Source organism: Fringilla coelebs (assembly GCF_963513975.1).
Source record: "Fringilla coelebs genome assembly, chromosome: 19".
Taxonomy (NCBI): Eukaryota; Metazoa; Chordata; class Aves; order Passeriformes; family Fringillidae; genus Fringilla; species Fringilla coelebs.
The window spans coordinates 10,544,059-10,567,197 of NC_140045.1; the positions used below are offsets into that span (position 1 = coordinate 10,544,059).

The 23,139-nt window shown below is 41.3% G+C and overlaps 1 protein-coding gene across 2 annotated transcripts in view; it reads left to right on the forward strand.

The window, feature by feature from the left end:
• The window catches only part of SEC14L1 (SEC14 like lipid binding 1), a 42,845-nt gene that overhangs the window by 4,131 nt on the left and 15,575 nt on the right, over positions 1 to 23,139 (forward strand). For both annotated transcript variants that reach the window (XM_084218470.1, XM_084218471.1), the window contains exons 3-4: positions 19,952 to 20,101; positions 20,885 to 21,016. In XM_084218470.1, the coding sequence (XP_084074596.1) occupies positions 19,952 to 20,101; positions 20,885 to 21,016 (282 nt within the window). The remainder of the gene's footprint in view (positions 1 to 19,951; positions 20,102 to 20,884; positions 21,017 to 23,139) is intronic.

A 23,139-nucleotide genomic window follows, 5' to 3' on the forward strand; every position in this document is an offset into this window, starting at 1 on the left:
TTTGACCCTCTCTTTTATTTGCACCCAGCCCTTGAGAGAATGTGTCCTCAAACAGAGATTTAAACCCACACCCAGAGATACTCCTCTGTCAGTAGAAAATCTCTGGAGAAAACTTTGGTCAGTGTGGCAGCAGTGTTCTGTGTGCTGAATTGTCTTAAAAATCAGTTTCAAGCCTGGCTCTTGTGTGAGATCTCATCTTTGTGTTCAGATGCTGAGTACTTCTAAAAATTTTCTTTGGCCTGGTGTTCTCCCTTCCCTGGGCATTCTGTGGAACTCCAGAGGTAATTTTTTTCTCTGGAGCAGTAATGAAGTTCACCAGTGTCAGTGAATCCTGTGTGCACTGGGAAGATTCCCTGGATGATACGTGTTGCAATGGCAAATTGGAACTCATTAAGTCAAACTAATATTTAGCCTTCAGATCGAGAAATCAGCATTAATTATTCTGTTCTGGAAGCCACTAAGAGAATGGCACTTGCAGAGTGGGTCATTTACAGCGCAAATTTCCGTTCTTCCCACTTTCCCCTTCCTGGGTTTCCAAGAGGTACTTGAGGGAGAATGGAGCACAATCAGCATTCCATTCATGCGGCTCTAGTGTGCTCCCAGGGAACTTTGTTCTCTGCTAAGGGTGACTGCAGCTCTATGTTAAGACAAAAAACTGAATTTAATTCCACTTTGATCAAAGCCACGATTGTCAAAACAAAAGTGTTTTGCAGGCAGTTATGATATAAAGACTTCTAAAATAGACAAGAGTCAAAATTCTTTTCCTGAGTTAAATTGGTGTTGAAAATAAGTTTCTCTGTTATGCTTTCTCCACTGAAATCTAAAAGTCTTGTGCTGAACCCTAATATATCTCTATGCCAGTATCCTAAAGGCATGACTCCTTATCTCCCAGCTGGGGATTGCTGAGGAGCTGAGGCTCTGAGAGAGTTGGGACATCCATTGCTTCAAAGCTTCCTACCTTCCCTCTGCATTAAAGTCCAGCTGTGTAAAATCTAATATAAGCTACTTCCCTTGAAAATTTCCTTCTACTGGCAAGTTGTGTGGTTCCAGATAATGCTTGAGATGCAAATCTTTTAATGGAACTATTTCTTAAACTTGAAAAGATTCTAGAATCATAGGCTAGAAATTACCGCACTTTAGTCTGACACACCTAACGATTTCACCAAATAGTTTCCAAAGCTGACATGATGGTTTTTGGCTGCTCTGTGGAATATCTGTCATAATTAACTTATTGGAATCTCTGTGTGTTAGTGGATATGTATTTTAAAAAGCACCCAGAGCAGCAGCTTGCACAGCTGTTCAGGAGACTGAATAGAATTTTGCTTCTCCTCCTGTTCAGAGTTTACGTAATGCTGGAAGCAGCTGAAATGTGGAAAAATGGCTGTTTACTTAGACTCACTTGTCAAGTTACCAAGGTTAAATATACTGGAGAAAAACTGAGAAGCTGCTTTTATAAAACATCTAAAGATTATAGATTCAATTTTTTTTATATTAGCTTAAAGAGGTTTACATTTTAAGTAATACAGGGACTTTGCTGAATAAGTAGTTCTTAATATTAAAAGGCAGTTAAGAACTTGAATCTTCCTTAACACACATAAGGCTAAAATTAACTTTGGAGATTCGCAGCTCATTTTCAGTCTGACATACTTTAGATAATTCCCCTTGAGTTTAATTTCCAAAGTAAATTTAAATAATGAATAATGACTTGCAATGGCATTTCAAGGGTGGAATTTATGCAAATGGAAAATAAATAAGATGTTTGAAAAAGAGCAGATTGGATTGAACCATTGACCAGCGGGATTTTTCTTTTTAAGTTTCTGAAAGCTCTGTGGAAAATGTATTGCTCTTCAGCCCATTTAGAAAATGTCCTATTTACAGTCAAAATTACTTAGTTTCAGAAATAATGTGAATTTTAAAAAATCGATCTCACAATTTGCCACTGTTCTGATGGAATATCTGAACTATCTCAAGCATGAATCTTTCCTAGTAAGTATAATGTGTAGTGCCTTTGATTATATTATCATTTTAATGGTTCAAATTTGCTGCTTTTGGACATCAGGCTGACTTTCTTTGGCTTTATAGATCTAAAAAATAGTTCTCAAGGTGTATCTCATGAATTAAAGTATCTCTAAATTACAGGTAAGTAATAAGATTGCAAATGGGATAAATACACTTCAGTGATAAGAGCAGATTAGAAAAAAAAGTTATCTGTTTTTCCAGATTGACAAATCAAAGTGTAATCCCTTGATCTAGGTTGTAATGAGCTTCCTGATCAGCAGTGCATTATTATTTCACTATAAAAGTTATACTTTAAAAAGTCATTTAAAAAAAAATCAAACTGTACCAAGCTAAGTGCCACACCTGCTCATAAATACTTGCCATTTTTATTCCTTCCAGTCTCATTTTGTTTTCCTGGAAAAAATGCATTTCCCACATCATGTGAAGAGAGGTTGAGAGGCTGGTGAGGAAAAGGAAGCTCTTCTGCAAGTGCTTTTGAAAGTACAAAGCAGGCTTTAAATATACAGAGAAGTATTTTATTCCCCTGATGCAGTGTCCTTGCTGAGAATTTGTCCTGGATACTTAAATCCTGGGGAAGGGAATAAACTTGAGTGTTTGCTCCCAAAACCTCTGGGCTGTTTTCCCTTCTGCTGTAGAGCTCCCTGAGTCTCATCTGCTTTGCTTCCTGTCTTTGTTAAAAACTCAGCCTTATTTGCTGTTGGAAATGTGTTGGTAAAGCTGTGGTGGAGCAGAGCCTTGTGTGGAATTTCTGAATTTTTATTAAATACCTGCAGTTTCACTGCTGGCTGATGATGGTTCCTGTGTTAAGCACAGTGTAAGAAGAAATGATCATTTGGCCACTTGTTTGGAATGAGCTGTGGGTAACAAATGGAGAGTTCAATTAAGCACTGTGGAAAAATATTGACTTAGCAGCCTGCTAACAGTGCAATTCATGTGTTATTTTGTGTTATTTCGTGACCGGATTAGCTGTTTCCATGCTTGGTTTCCTGGTTGTTTTTTTTTTTTGTGGGGGCAAACACATGACCTGATTGTAGCTGACAGCTGCAGTTCTCTTGTTCACCAAAAGCTTTGAGTCAGTTTTTAACAAGTCCTTTACACTTTAAAGGCTAAGCCACCACTACTGTCACACTCTGAAAGGTGTCAGAGAAAGGAAAATATGTATCAAAACAGTTCTTGTGTTTTGTTCTGAAAGCACTCCAAGCTTTTCACCCCTGCAGGTAGGTGTTTTAGCTCTGCTGTGAAGTGCTGCTCCAGGACCTGTTGATCTATCCAAGTGATGTTGCCTTTGAGTTAAAACTCCTAAATATGTGGGAATCTGGCAGAAAAGAAGCGGTTACACATCCTGCAGAGTCCTGGACACTCAGGGTTCTACAGTTACAGTCTGGAGAAGGTATAACTTCATGCTCATGGGCTAATGTGTGGTTAGACAGTAAGAAGCATGTGTAAAAGCCTTCAAAACCTTGTGGGAAAGAGATAGGGTGAATTTTTTTGGGATTGATTAAAAAAACATCCAGTGAGAAGCCAGAGGTTGCTTAGAGATCAGAACGAGGTGCTTCTGTATTGCTGAAGGTGATGCCCAAGGACTTCACCTTCAGTCAGAGTCCAGAATCTGAAACCCAGAATTGAGGGGTATTTGTTGTAACCAGGACTGTTTTTGCTTTGGACTTGTTTGGAGTCAGTATGTTCCTGGAGGGAGGCCAGTGATGGAATCTTTAAGCTCCTGCATTCTGAATGTAAAATGAATCTTCTGAGAATATGCAAGGAAAGCTGTTAATTAGCTCAAGTTGAAATTAATTACAGGTTGGTCTTAAATGGTCTATTTCCTTTTCTCCCAAGTGAATTTGTCTTCCAGTTTTTTCATGTAGTTTAAAAATACTGTGCATGTATTCTAAATTAAGAACTAGGATGTTAAGCTGAATTATTTAACACTTTATTTCGTTTTTGTGATAAAGTTAAGACAGGTCAGGTTAGCAGCTCATATAAAATATGTAAAGGCTGTTACAGGTAGTTTAATAATTTGATTTTCTCACAGTCAAACTGCAGCTGGTTTCAGCCATCACCAGTCAGTCAGGGGTGTGTGAGATCAGAGCCCTGCCAAGGCCCCACGCTGGTGGCAGCGTGGCTGGGAGGACAGCCTGGCATCCTCTGGGCTCCACTGCAGCCTGCAGCAGCACTGCCAACAGAGCACAAGCCAGCAATGAACCATCACAATCTGAGATCAGCTCTCAAGTCCTTGGCTTTTCTCTGCACAGCTTTTGCTCAAGTCGTGCTGATTTCAGCCCAGTTCACAAAGTTTTTCACCTTGTGGTTCGTGGCCTTTTTCTTCTAAGGGTCACCAAAATGTGGTTTCCCATTGCAGCTAAGCTGATGCACCAGGCTCTTTCTTTCTGGCAGAGCTGATCATCAAGCCAGCCTAGGGACACAGGCTGGGCCAGAGCTGTCGTGGAAAAAAGGAAGATAAATTCCTTGTCAACCCCATTTCCTCACTGGGTGCCCTTAGGGCTGCTGAGCAGCCCTGTGGGAGCAGGTGCTCATCCCCCCTGTGCTGTGGGTGAGCTGCTGGCTGCAGGAAAGAGGAGTCAGCAGGGCATCTGTCACTGGGCTTGCTCTCTGGGAGCCCTCAATTCCGTTGGGAAATAATTAGGGATCTGCAGTTTGAAAAATGCAGAAGCTGCTTGCTGTAACAGTAAATGAAGGGGCCATTAGAAACCTGATTCAGCAGTCTTCAGGTATTATTTAGCAGTGCAAAGTACTTGCAAATTGCACTTAATGGTTTGGAGTTGTGGATTCTGTGAGTTGCTTTGGCATAAAGGGGGCTCTATCCTTGCTTTAGAAAAATGAAAATTTAAAATTTCTCCATTGTGTGCTGGAACAATCACATGTGAATGGACTGGCTGCCTGTCTTGCTTTGTGTTCATGTATAAAACTTCACATTTAAGCATTTTCCATCTTGGATTTCTCTTGGGTTTTACTTTATTATAATTAGTTTTGGGTTCTATATATATATGCAAATTTGAAAATAAAAATATCACTGGGCTACCAGCTTTAACTCTGGCAACAGCAGAGGGATTGTGGGAGGGAGCAAAGAGAAGCTACTCCTTTGCATTAAAAATTATTTTTTATAAACTGTTTTAATTCTCAATTACACATGTTTGGGCTTTCTTAAATTACTGTGTCAAGGTTTTGTCATGGTCAGATTGATGAAGTTAAATATCTAAATCTGTGGGGTTATGGATTACTGGATAATTACAGCTGCTTTCATTTTGTTGGTATTTATGCTCTCATAACTTGAGTACGGAGGCTTTTTGGAACATATGCAGATCAGTTTGTGCAGGAGTTGAAAGCTGCACTGCAAACCTCACCATCTCAGCCTGTCTGATAACTTTCTGCTGTGCCCACTGCTGCTGTAGTATTAGATCATATCTCTGTGACAATAATAGATCTCATTTTGTGAAAATGAGTATTTCCCTGGTGATGGTCAGGGTGGCAACGTGCCATTTAGAGTTATTTGTGCCACAGCAGAAGGGAGCAGCTTCCTGATGAGAGCACTTCCTTTCTCGGGTGCATTGTGTCCCTTCATTTAGTGTAAAATTCAAATGCCACAGAGATTCGGTCCAGTTCAGGCATTCCAGGCAGCAGGAGCCTTTCCAGAGGATGTTTTTTTCAGGTTATTTCATTCAATGTGTGAATTATACTGTATAATTTGCAAAACTCTCTTTGCTGTGCAATTCATTGGCTTGTCGATAAGTTCTTCATTACTGAATTCAAGGCACTATGAAATTACTTATTTCTATTGAAGTGTTTCATGGTGTGCGTGGTGCAGCCACGGAAGTTGTAATGAACAGGATTTAAAGCAATTTCACTTGAACTTGTTTGTTCTGTGTTGACTAAACCAATCATGCTTTTGTTTGCCTTTCTTTGCTGTAAAGAAGGGTGAAGAACAAAGAACTGATTGTCTATAATCTCTGACATTTAATTTCTTTTTAGAGAAGAATCAAATGACTCTTGACTGTTTTATTATTATTATTATTGGCTTTTCTTTTGAAGCTGGGTAGTGTTTTCTGTCTGTGTTTTATGGGGAGCAGATGCAGGGGTGCAGAAGCTGTACCATGCCAGTGGTGGATCTTGTACTGGTATTACCTGGTTATTGAGGTATCTGGGCGATGAATTGGGATTTTTATTCTGTCTCTTAATGAGAAGCACAGAACTGGATTGCACCATGAGGCCTCTCTAGCTAGTGCTGCCTTTCAGGCAGTGGCCAAGGGCAGTATCTGCCTGCAGGGGAGAGGATAGGAATGAGATAAACATATGGTAACACTCTTAGGACACTCTCTCATCCTCCAGCAATGTGTCTTGACAGCCCTTCTGGTCCAGAATGTGCCGTTGTCAGGAATAACATCTCATGTGCTTGATTTCTTGTGCTCCCAATCCTTTCTGGAGCCCAGTGAACTCTGTGGTGACACCCTCCAGCAGGAGCTGGTGCTTCATGACACGCTCTGTCAAGAGATGGATCCTTTCCCCGGAGCCTGGCAGAGCTTGCTCAGCCTCACACCTCCTGCTCCTTGTGTCAGCAGAGGCAGCCCAGCCTGGCTCAGCTCTCTGTGCTGCCTGCCCTCCCAGATCTGGCAGGCACTTCCCTCAGGTCATAAATTACTCATTTTCATGGTGCTGCTCTTAGTTCAGTAGTTTTTGATTTCACATGAGGAATTGCTGCTCTGTACTCTTGGTTTTCCACCATCAGTTTTTTTACCTTTTTGAGGGTCTCCTGACAAATCAGACATGGATGTAAGGTGCTTTTTTGTTACACTTCCTAGCTTGAGATAAATAGTGTGCAGGCTCCAGACCCTATCATGCTGCATTTTGATGACATTCCATTGACATTAGTGAATGGTCAAGACTTAAAATTATTACTTAAAACTTTTTATTTGGTTTGCTTAACAGAATATGGCTGCTCTCTACCTGGCAGTTAATATTTTGCTGGTCTGAAAGCCAAACCAAAGGCATTGCTATTTATCTTGAATTTTGTGTTCTCGTGCTGAAGCTCACTACACTGACAGTCTTGGAAGAGGGAAATCACTGGTGCAGTGCTTAGAGGCCAATTGTCTCTGGGCCAAATGAAAACCTGGTGGGTGAAGTCTGAGGCAATGAAGTCAAACCTGTTCCACTGAACCTTCATGGAGGGGGGGAAAAGTCTGGAGAGTTTTTTCCTTGTGCTAGTACAAGTCTTTAACCTCTCAGGGAATGGTTTAATAAGGAATTCTGCACCCACACTATAGCAGTGCTGTAGTCATCCTGTCCTCCTCCACTCATAAATTAGATTTTGTCTGCACAGTAATAATTTTATTTAAAATAGCCTAACATATTCCAGATGTTAAACACGTTGTAACAGACCTTCTTATTGAAAGTGTCTGTGATTCTAAGACCAAACAAGTGACGAATACTAATTATAGGACTCATAAAAGTGAGGCTTAAGCATAGTACAATAGAGCAGCAAGGAATATTTGTCTGTTCTAAAAATAGATCCTCAGTGGACACAGTGAGATTGCAGCTGAATTGTAAAAAACTGACTGCAGAGGAACCAAACACGCAATTTTGTTAACTGGAAAAGGAAAGGGGAAGCCAAGCACCAAATTCTGCTTTCAGTGTGACAATACCTCGTGCCTGTGAAATGCCTGTTGGCAACACAGAGCCGTGCTTGTGATTGTTCAGCTGCTGTAGGACAAGGAATGGTAATTAGAAGAAACAGTAGGACAAGCTTAATGATTTACAGTTGTTTTTATGTGTCTCTTAAAAAATTCACAGGGAGATATGTTCCTGTGTTATGTAAAGGGCTGTGTATTGCCAGTGTTGCAGAGAATTAGGAAGTGCTTGGGAATAGCTCACATTCCTCAGTAATCACATGTCGGTCTCCAGGCATTGAAGCTTTCCTGGCCTGTCGCCAGCCTTTGCTGTGATGCTCTTTTGGAGGTCAGCCTCTTCTCCAGAGTGCTTTAACCTTGAGCCAAAACAGTCGTGTCCTGTGCAGTTGGGGTCAGAAGCCAAGTTTCCTCTCGGAGGAACTACTGAAGTTGGCTTTAATTGCAGGGCACATTCTGTCGGACAAAGTGTTGTGCCCGGAGCTACGTGGCTTCTGGGCCAGACTGATTTCCATCTGTCTTGCTTGGAACACGGGCAGGGCAGGTATTTTTCTCTGAATATACAATAGTGTTGCGCATGTGTTTGATACAAACAAGTTACAGTGACATTGCAAGTCCATCTGGGATTGCTGTGGCCCCCACGAGGCCAGGTGAGGGCTGTGTGTGTTGAAGAGCAGCTTGGAGTAGCCCAGCTGTGAAGTCTGTCCTCGGTGTTCCACCTTCAGTCTAGACCAGAGCAATGTCACTTGTTTTCTAACCAGCAATTTGATCTTGGTCTCTGTCATAAGCCAGCCTAACCTGAATGGTCAGGCTTTCCCAGCTTACTCCAAAGGAAAGGAAGATTAAAATGATTTTATTTGCATTCAGCGTGGTTGTTGGGTTTTCTGTCCTTAACCTTTTGTTTTTCTTGAGGAAGGAGTGGTACTTGCCCAACTTCTCTATTCCAGCTTCTCATTTTAGAGGATTGTGCAGAGGCTGCAGTTGAAGTTTGTCTTGCTCGCTCTTCAGTGGAGTGGCACTTGGGCACTTTGGGCTGTCTGGACTTCCAAAGGGAGGAGGAGGATTAAGGACTCTCTTGTGTGTGCCTGGAAGGCAAAGCAGGTGTAACTCAAATTCCTGCACAGGCTCTCCACTTTCTCCTCTGTCCTGCCCTCACATTAAGGTGTCTTCTGAAGATGGACATTTAGGTTCCCATACAAGAATCAATTATTACACAATTCCACCTGTGCAAATTTATTTAAGCAAACCACAGATGACTCAGATCTGTTTTAGAGTAACCACTCTTCAAATTAAAGTCAGGTTGAGGCATGTCTGTGGTTATTGAAGATCATCTTTTACAGACAGAAGCCTTTTCTTCAGTTTGCATCCTTTATCCCCAGTTTGTTTTACCTGCTGAATTGGTGGGCCTTTTGCCACCAAAACTTTGAAAAAAAATGCATTAAATCATCAAAAGTTTAATTCTCATCTGGAAGAAGATGGAATCTGTGTGTAGCAGAGTGGTTTTCAAGTAGTCATGAGCCATTTTCCTTCTAGTGTCATTCCATGCAACATGAGGCCCCTGTAATTTTGCTGGTAGAATGTCTCTGAGCACTTTTCTGAAATAAAAATGCCCAGATGTTGAATGGAAGGGAGCACTGAGGGGGATAGAGTAGAAAAAGCCTGCATGAGTGGCATGACTGGTCCCAGCCCTGATGAGAATTGAGGTTTCTGTGTCTGGCTGTTTCCTTCTGGTGCAGAAAGAGGCTCTTTGCTTGTTCTAAGTTGGTGACCACAGCTGAATAACTCAACAGTGAACTACCAGTAGAATTCCACTTACCTAGAACAGAACCTTTTCTGAATCTCCTGCTTTATTTATAAGGCCTAAATTATTTTAATGAAATATTAAAGTATTACAATAACTTTAGGCATGCTTGAAAACCCTGAACACTGAGGCTGAGATTCTTTAAACAACACATTTATGCTGCCATACAGAGGAAGTTTGCTGCAGACCTTCCTGTCCCCCAGAAACTCCTTTTTTTGCTCCTGCTTTTTGCCTTTGCTTCTAGTCCCTTCCTTGCTTTTGGTTTTGGGCAGTCTTAAGTGAATCTATGCTTTTTTTAGTATAACTCAGATTTGTCAAGAATGCTTAATGAACATATGTTGTCAAGTATTTCCTTGGACAGGCTGAGATTTTACTATATTTAGTTGCAGGTGCTGTCTAAATGGAGCATTTTTTCAATAAGCTGCCTCTGAAATCCTCTTGATTTCTGGTTTGTGTGCTAGTAGAAAAGCAAGTACTTCTTTGCTTCACATTTACTTTGCAGAGAATATAATCTAAAACTCTGAAGTGTGTGTAAACTTTTTAAATCACTACTAGGAAATGTGCTTTTTTCCCCCTGAAATTGTTACTATCTTTTTGGTAGTAGGCAGAGTTTGATGTCTGCTGTAACTTAACAGCAGTAGAAAATCAGTTCTAAATCCTGTTCCTGAAAGTGATACTAATATGCATAATCCCATCTAGTTGATTCTTAGCCTGAATTTCTCCAAAACATTCTGTGCAACAACTCCTAGAGGTGAATTTGTTGCTGTGGCCTGTGATTGACAACTGAGATAATGTCCCAAAGTCCTCATGGTTTGGGGTCATGTTTTGTGCAGTAAGAATGTTTTGGTTTCAGTAGGATTCCCGATGCTTTCTCTGTGTGATGACCTCAAAGAAAAGAAGTTTAAACACAAGCAAGACAAACTAAAATGGGTACCAAATTTTGGGAACTGTGCTGAGTTTCCTTGGAGTTTCAGGGACATTTTGCCATGACCTGGAGGTTTACTGAGCAGTTACTGGGCAGTGCTGGGTTAATGGTTGGACTCAATGGTCTTAAAGTCTTTTCCAACCAGAATGAGTTTATGATTCCAAGTGCATTCCACTCACTGGACTCAAAGCCAGGTTACAAGAACTGGCCTGCAGGGTTGCCTTTAGAGCTGTTTAAAATGCCAAGCTATGCATTTGGTCTGGATTTGGAATGTAATTAAAGCCAATAAGTGATCAACACTGTAACCATGGAAACGCTGCCTGAACCACAGAGAGCAACAGAAATGCCAGTATTTGTGTGTTGGTGCAGTTGCTTTCACTTGGAAGTGCTTTGTAGCAGATTAACACATGAAAGGTCCTGCTATCAGAAATCCAGGGTGATGTGTGATGTGTAGCAGCACTCTGTGAGCTGCAGTTTCCTTTATAACACCATTTCAGTGGCATTTCATGATTTTTGTGATTGGCTGTGTGTATCAGCTATGGTTTTGCCTGAAATTTAACATGAAGCTGTTCCTTTTACACTGCAGAAGACTTGGAAGAGATTAAATAGGTGTGAAGTAGCCAGGATTGTGTCTGCAGAGCTGTGTGGAGATAAAGCTCTGTTCTGAAAGGTTGTTTTGCTTCCCCATGCACATCCCTGGTGTTCTGGATGAGTGGTGGTAAGTGTTGTTTGAAGCCAGGAACCGAGAAAAAATTGTCTCTACATTTTTATGGCCTCAGAGTAACTTAGTGGAGCCAAAGCACAAGGAGAACTTCTGTGCTGTTTCCTGTCTCCATAGAGATTTTTAATTTACTGAATCAAAGCCCTTCATGCAAGATCACAAAGCAGTTATTGAATTTGAGTTTAGTCTGTATACTGGGTTATTTTGTAGTGGTTATGGGCTATGTCCTCATTGTTTTCAGGAATTTGCAGAATGGATATGAAGCTGGGAGGTTTCTTGCTGTGTTTTTCTAGGATTCGAGCAGCAAATTGCCTGCTTGGCATGTGGGTAGGGCTGTTAACCTGTTTGGTAGAACAAATAGATAATGTTTGTTCAGTGAGACATCCACTGAAGACAAGATCACTTTAACAGGTAGAGTCTATTTGAAATGTGCAAGAAACTTAACTGGGTATTTACTTAAGTTGAAAGTACTGTGGGCTTCTAATACAGCTAAATGTAAAAATGGACAGAGCAGTCTTGCCCTCTTCTTTTGTAGGAAATAATAAAATCTGAGGCTTTGTATAGTTAAGCTAGGGGTGAATTTAAATGTATTGGAATAAACTTGCTCATCCTTTCTTCCTCTTTTTTTTATGGACATTCACAAGGCACAAGTGGGTTGTTCATACCAGTGTAGAGCCTGAAATTCTTTCCAGTGAAACCTGACTAAATCAAGAGAACCCCTTAAACAAGTATACGCACCAAGAGAAGACGAGGACAAGTAGAGTTTATGCTTTTCTGTACACTTAATAAAACCTTTTCTTCCATGCAGGACTCTTGAGTGCCAGAGGAGCTGTTGAGGGCAAGAGGGCTTTGGTAAATGCTAGGAAAAGAAATGTTTTCTTATTCATCTCATTTTCCTCAACTCCTGCTTTCATGGAGAATTTCTCAGGAATTTCATTTCCATTCCACTGAAGGAGAGGTGAGCTGAGGAAGCTCAATTTGCTGGCTGCCAAGCCAGTTATTCTTTCAGATGCTTTCTTGAGACAAGGATACTGAAAAGAACAAGTCCTTGTAGCATTTTATGATTGAACAAGGCCCAAGGAAGCCCTGGTGGTGTTAATGAAAAGGTTTTGCAAAGACCTTCAGTGTTTGTTGGGTGTAAGAGCAGCTTAGAGCACAGGTTATTTAACATCTGTGGGTGTTGGAAGCCCAGGGAGTGCCTAGAGACTGTGCAGGGTTCTGTAATGTCTGGGAGGTCAGGACTCATTCAGTGTGGGAAGTCTCTCCTGGATCTTCTGAGAAGAAGAAGAGATGCAAACCTGGGCTGGAAATTTGAGCAGCACTTCAGTGCAGTGTCATAAATACAGCATTTGAAGAATCTGAATTATCATGCTGCAGTAAGTTTTTGAACCACTGACAATTTCTCTTCCCAGATGCTCAACCTGAAAGCTCTGATCTCTGCCTTGGAGAACATCCAAGGTTGTTTTCAAAGATTGCTTCTCTTGCTGTTTGAGAAATAATTAACCTTCAATTACAACTCATGAACAACATCTGTGCAAAGTAGATTCTTGTTAGTACTTGTCTGATTTGTAATAATGTGTTTGTGTGGTGTATTAAAAAAAAAAGAAAAACCCCAGAACTTCAAAAACAAAAAAGCCATTGTAATTGTAGTCCAAGGATTTGATGCATAATTATATAAAACTTTTACAGCCTCCTTTTTGAAAATTTTAGACTAACTCCATTGTTTATGAACTTTAAGGTAGGAATGTACTCTGCAAAGCAGAAGGAGCTGGGCCATTTTGCCAATTACTTGTGAATGCTTTGCTTTGGAACACTGGATATGAACAGAGCTTACACTCTTAATGCACTAAAGATCATTTAATTAGAAAATTCTAGGTCACTTCTTACACTGGTGTAGTAAACAGGAACTCTTTAGCCTCTAAACGCAGCAGAATGTTTGTCTTACCGATATTGACTTGTCCTATTGATTTTTTTGGTGTAACTTACAGAAGGGTTATTTATTTTATCTTGGGTACACTTAATAGGCATCATTAATACTGAGATGGCCAAATTTCATTGTACCAGGGAACAGAACAGAAGGTGAAGATAATGTATTGTGTTTTTGAATGACTTGTGCCATTCCAGGGTAAAATGGACTTTTTTGGACTGTAATGGAGGGAGAATACAAGAGGGACAAAGTAAAATAAGGTCAGGATGCAGTTGTAGGAAAGTGTGATGAGCAGAAAGGAGAATTGTGCAAATTTTTTTCTCCTGTAGCTTAGAGTAAGGGTCCACTCTCATTTGCCAGGAGAATGTCAGCTCTCATTTTGGGAATCCTTTGGAATGCATCCCAGCACATGGAGCAGCCATGCCCGCAGAGCTGCCTGCAGAGCCAGCTCTCTGCTCCTCACACCCTGCCCAAGGACAGCTCTGCTTGGAAAGGCAGGATTTTCCTCTCTTCTGTGGAGTTCTGCTCTGCATGGAGTGGAAGAGCTTTTTCCTGTTGTAAAATGAATGTATTTAAACAAAGGTATATTTGAATGTGGGGTATTGGGATTTAGTTTCTCTTTTAACAAACCAAGATGAAACAGAGCCTTCCTCTTTAATGAATGCTCGCTGCCTGCTTCATCTGTCTTAATCCTTAAAATCTCTGCAGTAGCTCTCCTTCAGGTGAAGAGTTATAATTTTTAATTCAAATTACTTCCACACAGGGTATTTCCTGATGTACTTTCTAATTACTTACTCCAGTTCAGTGATAAATTGTTAAGCAAACATTTTGTTTGTTGATCTTGCTCTGATAGCCAGCAGGTTCACCATTGGTGAATCTTGCTGAAAAAGCTAGAGTGTATTTGTTCTAGTTCTATTTGAACACTTTTAAACACTTTTTTAAAGTAGAAATTGCAATGGAAGGCTTGAATTCTTTTTTTTTTTTTTCCCTTTTTAAAATAAGTCATAGTGTTCTTTACTCTCTGACTAGTCATGTCTTGATGGCATAGACTGTGCTAAGATTTACAGAGGAGTCAAAGGATTGTTAAACATATTTGTTGAGGACCAGAAATGGTACATAAAGGAAATTTTTGTTTAGATGATACCCAACCATTCATGGACAGGTCTGACCCTGCTGGGTTGTCTGTAGTCCCCACAAGCATCATCTGTGGTCTGTGTAACTAAAGCCTTCTCCATCTTTTCCACAGAGAGTTCTAGAACTGAGTGCTTGCCAAGCAGCCTTTATTTCCCAGCAACAAGAGAATAACTCCTCTCTTTGTAAATGAGAACATTTAATGAGGTGAAAACACAACAGAGAGAAAAAACCACTTAAGCCTCCTGAGCAAGGGCTGCTGTGGAGAGCTGCTCTGAGGGGAAGGTCCCTGCACCAAGCCAAGGGGAGCAGGGACCCTGAACGTGGCCTTGGAGTCTGGTGGTGTTTGAGGGTCCCCGGGACGAGGGAAGAGATGAGAATCTTGACTCCATGTTTCAGAAGGCTGATTTATTATTTTATGATATTATATTAAAAGAAAATTCTACTAAAGCTATACTAAAGAAAAAGAAAGGAGACATCAGAAGGCTAAAAATCAGTGAATAATAAAATCTTGTGACTGACCAGAGTCTGACACAGCTGGACCATTATTGGTCATCAAGTAATAACAATGCACATGGAATCAATCCAAGATGCTCCTGTTGGTAAGCTATACTACATTCCACAGCCATTACATAGTTATTGTTTTCATTTCTTTTCTGAGGCTTCTCAGGAGAAAAATCCTAGCGAAAGGATTTTCATAAAATAAGTCAGTGACACTTGGAGGACATGTCCCTGCAGAGCTGGCTTCACGGGGGAGGCTGTCCCCAGAGAGCTGACTGCCTGTGTGTTAGAGATGTTTGTGCTTCCCCAACGTGCAGTTTGCTTCACGTTCCCTCTTCCCCGGGAGTGTTACCTTACCCAAACCCCTATTTCTGGAGCTCCTTGAGGTGTATCCACTGTAACCATCTGCTCTGGTGCATGCACGCCCCCGAGCTGATCGCTCCCATGTGAGCTAACATCCCTCAGAGCCACTGGCACTGAGATCACACTGCTTTGTTCAAGTCTCACAATTTTTATGCTGTGCTTTGAACAAGTGTCATGATTTTTATACATATGGATGGATTGTGAAGGGAATGATGGAGAGCTCTGAACAGCAGAATACAGGGCATGAAAAGTTATTTGCTGATCTCTGAGAGTTCATCCAGAACTGTTTCTTTTCAAGTTCAGCTGCCAAGAATTTGAAAGCTCTTGGTTGCCCTGCCGTGGGTCACTGCTTTTCTTACTGATCTGCAAGGGAGGGGGAAGGGATACAGTGCTCTTCAGGAATCATCAGGCTCCTGGAATGCAGCCTGTGGAGCCAGGGCAGCATCCTGCTTGAGTGACCCTTCTTGTTTCTTGTGTTTGTGAATAATTCAGAAACCCCACACACTCCAAGTGGATAGGGGAGCACAGTGAACTTTGGTATGCACTTGCACATTGGTACCCACACATGGTCAGGCTCTGCAGGCAGAAATTAAAATTAGCACTGAGTGCTGCAGATGAGATTGGACTGCCAGGATGAATCTGTACATGGCTTCTCTTGAGGTGCCCTTGGAGAATGTGGTGCTGCTCTTGGAATATTGCTCGGCCAGTAATTTTGGACAGAAAGCATCAAAAAGAAATAAAACATCTTAACAGCTTGATTCATGCCATTAAGCTGTTAAAGCACTCAAATGCTTCATTTTCCAAATGCTAATTGAAATTCCTCTGTATTTCACCAGGTTAGAATTTCTTTTTGGAGGATTCACCTACTAGAGCAGCACAGCATAACATTACTTCGACTATTTTTTTTCCTCTTTAAAGTGTACAAGTTAGTTTTGAGTAATTTAATGGAAATACTAAATAATCATTGTCCTGGAAGGCAGGAGACTGGGAATATATTAATCTGGCCAGAGAAGCAGAGTAATTTATTTGCATGATTGACTGACTTTCCCTGCTGAGGACTGAGCACATGCTTATTATCAAGGTATTTTATTAGCCCTAGGCATAGTTTGAAAAGCAAAAAGCCAGAAATCTTTGAAAACTGGGTTGAGGGGGTCATACCTAAGTGCTGTTTTAAAGGTGGTATTTTGCAAGGAACTTGTTATTCCTGATACTAGAATTCCAAAATCTAAGGGCTGTGGCAGCAAGTACAATTCCCTTGGCTATGAACAACGACTGCGATGGGTTTAAAATAGTCTTGACTTCTGAATTGCTTTCATGTCTTCACACTCAGCTGAAATACTAGCAAGGATAAAAGTGGAATAAATCCTGTTATTTTGACTCTACTCTGAGCATGAGTTGCTAAGGGAAGCAGTTGGAAAAGCAGCTTTATTACAGTGCTATTTTGGTTGGAATTGTGCTTGTCAGTGCTCTTGCTGTTAACATGCATTAAGAAAGTTAAATTTGTGGTTCAAGCTGCTTCACCAGACTGTGTTTTTCTTGATGCACAATGCAGCTTCTAATGGATCAGAGTACACAAATGTTCCACAGGCTGGTGGGAAATGTAAAAGTACATTATTGAGGAACTGCAGAATTGCAGGCTCAAAATCACTTTTTGTAAGATCTGTACACAGGTGTCTCAGCCACAGAGGTGTTGTGACTCCATGTCAAGCCCAGAGTTTTGGGGACGAGCACATCTGTGCTTTTGACTTGTGCTCTGTGTCAGTCTCCACACACCCTGTGTGTTAAATGTGACAGTAACAGTGTCACGTCCTTGAAACTCCATTCCTGGGTGCATTTAGTGCTACAGCAGCAGCATTTCACTCCTGCATGGAGACCTTCAGGATTTTCTGCAGCTGCTTCCCTTTTGAGGAGCTAATTGTCTTTGATTGTATCTGTACAATGAAATTGGAACACTGGGACAAAGGTGTGGATATCTGATTATATTTGTGAAGAGGGACCTATCTGTCCAGGTTTCACCACAATGCTCTCATACAAGGAAGGAGCAATATTTTGTAATAAACTCTGCTTTATCAGCCTGCTGGAGGAACACTGCATAATGCAGTTCAGTTATTTCCTGTCTGCCAAGCTGGATTTGAGACAAAATTTCTGCTTCAAAACACTTCAATAACGCAGCAAAATCCCTTCACTTCTCTTAGAAAATAAAAGCAGTGTTTGATCTTTCTTGAATTTTCTCGTGCTTCTTAAATAGCTCCAGTCTTGGCCAGGCATGTGCTGCTCTGACTCACGTGTTGTACCACAAATTACAGGTTTTCTTTCTGTGCCGTGTTGGTTTGTGGTGAAAGATCTGTCAGTGTTCTGTAGCCTTTAGCAGCTTTTTCCTGCCCACTCTGCACTGTTGTCCCTCGTGGAAGGCACAGCTGTGCTTGAGTCAGATTGAATCTTTTGACCTGGCCATGGTTTGCTCTGATCACGTTTTATTCCAACTGAGAAATGCTGCATTACAAGGATATATTGGCAGTGGGACATAAATAAAATCTGATTTAAGAGCCCAGTACATTTGACTGTGAACAGTTTTCTGTGTGTATGTTCTTTAAGGAGAAAGAATCCTGAGCTGCTGTTAATCTCTTGGAAACCTTCAAATACTTCTGTGTGAGCATTCACCTTGCCAGCTCTTGGCAGATAATTATTTCATTCTCTTCCAAATTGAACGCATTCAATTCAGTCATGCCATTTAAAACAACATATTCTTCTTGGGCACTTTTTTGTTCACAGTTCAGGGGCAGGTAATGCTCTGAATTGCAAACGTTCACAGGGCAAGCATGAAGTGTTTGGAGGACTGAGATGAGAAAAGGGTCAATATGTGCAATGAAGGAGACTTGCAAAGGCTTTGGCATAAAGGGGGCTGTTCAAATGGGGAAAACTTGTAATCCAAAGGTAAAAAAGACTTTGAAAAAAGTGAGAAAAATAGATACCTACCTATTAGATACCTACTGCCCTTGCTCTATCTATAAAATAATTGTAACACAAGATCGTCAAAATAAATGCTTTAAATGAGGCAATGTGAAAATAAGAAATGCTTCTAAATTCTGCTTCTTCTAGAATTGTTTTCTTTTTCTGACTTCAACTACTGTCATTGCAGTTAAAATAGGGATTAATTTATGAAGAATGCTGAGACTTTTTCAGGGCGAGGGATGAGTTACTCATGAGCAGCTAAAATGTACAGCCTTCTGTCCAGAACAAGAGCCTTGTAAAAGAAATAAAACTTCTTTGTCATACCCATAGAGCAAAAGAAACTTCTCATTCCATGTGAATAGGGCCCATCCTCCCTTTGTCTTGGAGCTGTGAAGCATTTTCTCCCGCAGTGCTGACTGTTGTGTTCCAAGAGCAATGCTCTGTCCCTGCTATTGTGCACCCATCTCTGAGCCCAGGAATGATTGCTGCTCCTCAGTCAGACCCAGGCAGCTGTGCACAGATGGGGTCTGGAGCAGGGAATGTGTGTGACCCCTTCCCTGGCTGCACTTCTCTGCCTTACACAGCAGCTTTATCAACTTGGGACAGTCATGCTGCAAAAACGGTTTAAAAATATGCACAAGGGTAAAAAAGCTGATACTGTTTTAGTGCCTTACACCACTGTCACCATAGAAACACTGCCTTCAAACTAGGTTTGAACACTGGCAATAAACTGAAGTATTTTAATTGTTCTAAAGGGAGAATTAAGAGACCTTTTCCGTTCCAGCCCCACCATTGCATACTTTGTGCAGCTGCTGCTTGTTTTGTTCCCCACCCTCTCCCTCTTGGTGCTGCAGCCCAGCTGTTGTCAGAGTAGGTGAAATCATCTAAAAGGACAGAGTGGCTGTTTTGACTCTTTTAAAGAGTTGTTTCATGATGCTCTCTCAGATTTACTTTATCTAAGCTTTCTTCTGCATTGGGACATCTTGCAAAATCCTGCCTCTTCACCAAAGCCAATGAGGTTCTGATGGTAGCAAAAATGCAGAGAAAGCAGGCTAAAGAAATTACTTACTTCACTGCTGCCCCATGAGGGAAAAAAAAAGCCAAAAAGAAGGAGAGATACATCAGAGACTGTGAAAGAAAAAGAAAAAAAATAAGAACTCTCTTGTATTCTCCAGCCACAGTGGTTTTTAAAATCAAAATTCAACAAGTTTACTAATGGGATAACACCCATTTTCCTCTTATTGGTTTTACTGATCCCAAATCCTTAACTCTCCTGTCTGTCTCATTTAATACCATCTTTTCTGTGTGTGAAGTATTTAAGGGATGAAGTTATTTACATGACTGTGTTTTTTAACCAAAATCAAAGCTGTTGCTAGCTCTGCATTATTGCAAGAAGTTTTTACATTTTCAGAAGTGTGAAATGAGCTCATTGTATTAGACTGTTGGACAAAACTGGGAACTGATAAACTGCAGTGAAATCATTAGGAACACTCTGTGCCCAGGGAGCTTGAGAGCTGTATTAGCTTAAGAAATAGCTTTTGAAATGTTTTTATTAGACCTTGGGGAGCTGTATGAAATCCCTCTAGACAGCTTGGTGAAACACCGGTAATTAGTAAGTGGGTTTTTTTAATCCAAGACATAATTGTTTTGTCTTGTGGTATTTTAGGACTGGAGGGTCTGATTTTCCTGTTATCAAGGGGGTTGTCATGGTACAGAATGAATAACTTCCTTTCCACAGGGAGGGGAGGAATGGGTTATTTTGTGTGGTTTAAAAACTGCCTTGCTGGCAAGGAACATATTAATAAATGGATTGTTTGGAATGCACTGAGACTCTTTCACTGTAATGTGGGTTCAGGAAGGCTCGGCCCCTTCCACGGAAGCTCTGAAGGGCATTGAGCCTCCAAATGCTGGAGGAACTCTGCACACCCTCAGGAATTAATGGTGATGATTGTTTGTTCTCTTTCCATCGTGACAGGCATATGAAAGGAGGTTTCCTACGTGCCCTCTGATCCCCATGTTTGTAGCCAGTGACACTGTAAACGAGTACAAGAGTGAGGATGAGGCCATCCACGTGATTGAGCGGCGCTGCAAGCTGGACATCGATGCACCACGGCTGCTGAAAAAGGTGATGAGCTCTGAAGTGCCTGCTCTGTGCTTCTGGATATCCCTCCACCTGAATGCTGTACTGTCTTGGTTTGAACAGACAGGTGTCTGCTAAGGAAGGCAGGAACCTCCTTTAAAATGGAAAATGTAAACCCCCTCCCTATGAATTATTATAATTTGGAATTAAAAGGCTCTCAGGCAAAGATATGGGAATAGGAGTAACAGTTCTGTACTAAGAAAACTAAAAATACAAATGTAATAGTACAAACAAAAAAACTACTGATGGACTGAGAATAGGAGCTGACACCCCATGGGTCAGGGTGGTGGCTCAGCCCTCCTGCAGTGCCAGCTGTGGTTCTGCTGCAGCAGGATCCTGCACAAGGGGGGAGTTTTCCTCTGCAGCTGCAGGGCTGCTGGAGATGGGCCTGCTCTCCCTCTGGGAATGCAGGGCAGGAGAAAGCTGCTCCTCTGGGAATGCAGGGGGCAAAGGCTGCTGTGCTGTTCCAGGGCAGATTGTATCCAGGTAGGAATGCTTGGCTCCTGCCCTGGGCAGAGCATCTCCCCATGGGATGATGGAATTTGATCAGCCCTGCAGGGACACTCACTGGCCATGGACAGCAGAGATCTGCTGGAGGGAGGGTTGGCTGTGGGAGAGATAAAGAAAAAACTGCCCCATGAACAGCAGAGAACTGCCCCAGCTCTGACATGAACAGCAGAGAATTGCCCAGCTCTGACAGAAGGAATAGAATACCCCAATTTCCAACCTAAGAAATGGACCTTAACAGAATCTGTGCCTCTTCCCCAGATTGCAGGAGTGGACTATGTCTACTTTGTCCAGAAGAACTCTCTGAACAGGAGAGAAAGGACCCTGCACATAGAAGCCTACAATGAAACCTTCTCTAACAGAGTCATCATCAACGAGCACTGCTCCTACACAGTGAGTAACAACAGGCCCTTGCTGGGGCTGCAGATGGAGCCAAGGCACTGTTCAGATCTCAGGACTCAAACAGAGCTTGGGTTCTTCCTGGCTTTTGCCTTGCAAGAAAAAATAACCAACATGTGGGAAATGAATTTGTAGAGCATGTATGCATCTGTATGCAAACCTTGAGATAAGAAATGCTGACTTAGAAATGCCATGGAATAAGAAAACATTGTTGAGAGAAAAATGGAGCTAGAAACAAATTTCAAAGGATGGCCTTGCAAGAAAGACTAGATACTTTAGAGAAATAAAACTATGAAAGATGCTTTGTAGTAGGACCCACAAGGGGTAATTTTAGATGTTTGGCTTTAAAGCATTTACAGCATGATGTGGCAAAAGCTGATAGTCCAAGAAATGCTTATAATGTATTGTAATTAGGAAATAGTTGGCTTCTGATTGTGGTGGTATGAATTATAACATTTGTATTGTCTCACCCTTTACATGAGACTGAAAATGGAATAAAAGTTTTTAAAACACCTCTCAGTAACCCCATCTCTGGGTCAGAAAAGAGCTTAATCCAGCACCAACACACTGCTCTGAGTGATATTTGTTAGTGTTAAATGTAACACACTTGCCTCAAAAGCTGAGACATGTTTGGCACCCTCTTGAATGAGCATCTTCTCAGAGAGCAGAACACAACATAATTTGCTGTGTTTGACAGCTCTGTTTAGGCAAATCTGTGCTTTGTAGCAGCAGTGTGGGACTTGGTAAGGCTGTTGACACCCTGACAGAACTGCCAGAGGAAAGTTCAGCTGATTTGCCTTCTGCTCAGCTCAGACAGGAGCTCACTGAGTCAGCTATGTGTTTTAACCTACCTTTTTTTCATTGTTCTTGGTCTTCAGTGCAAAAGTTGATGCAGAGGAGTGTGGTGGCAGGCCTGCTGCTCTGCTCTGGTCATGGTTTGTTTCTGAATGGCTCAGCCCACCCTCGTGGGCTCTTACAACATGTACTGTAGCTTCAAACTGATGTTAAAGGTCAGATCAGAGCTAACAAATGGGACTGATTTATCTGTATTGTAGCACTTTCTAGGTCATAACATTTTCTGTTGTGTTTAACTTGTGGTTAAAAGATCACTGGGTGCCAAACCCACTTGACATTATTATCTAATATTTTTATAATTATTTCTGCTGTAACTTCCAGGGTAAATTTAAGAATACTCTTTCACTTACCTGCAGTTTTTATGTGAAAGCTCTGTTTAAACAGGGGAAATGCTGTACAGAAAAGTGCATTTGGTAAATATGTATAAAACACAGCACTTCTGTATGCCCATTTGCTCTACTCAATTGAGAAATTAGGTAAATACAAAACCAGGTTTTTAATGGAAGAATAAATTGTTTCTTAAAGTTCATTTTTATTAAAGGTAACTTATAATTTAATTTATGAAAATACAGGAAGATTCTTAGATGAGGTTATTATGAATTGTATTTACTGAGGCTGTACAAGCTACTCTTGTACCTCCCATTCCCTAATGCAGAAACAGAAAATGAAGGTAAAAGGGGTTTTTTTCTGCAGTTGCCTCCTCATAAAGTGTTGATCCTGTTCTTAGCCAAATTTGGCAGGTTTTGAGGGGGAAGAGAACCCTAAGGCATCAGGCCAGTTACATGCCAGAAATCCAGCCTTTTGTGATGTTTTTATAATGACAAATTCAGAGCCTGGCCTAGAAATTGCTTGAACAAATCTATTTCAGCTGAAGAGAGTTTAAAGAACAGCATTTTTGTAACAATATCAGCATCAATTGTAGAATTGTTTAGGTTGGAAAAGCCCTTTAAAATCAAGTCCAACTAAAAGTCTGCTTCAGGATCATGTCAGTAAAGTAAGAGATAAGCTAAGAGGGAAGGTGTCAGCTGAGTGAGGAGTGTGCACTTCTGTCTGTGCCATTATCATGGGAGAGCAAACTAGAACAGTTTTCATTCTACAGAATGCTGAAATCCTCCTAGGTCAGTGTGAGAACAGTGTTTGGCTGTCCCTTGGGAACGTGTTGGGAGTGTTGCCCCTGCCCTTGCTGCAGGGCTCAGCCTGGCTGAGCTGCCCTGGGCTATCAGCCACAGCAGAGTTCCCTGTGGAGGTTTTTACCCTGTTCC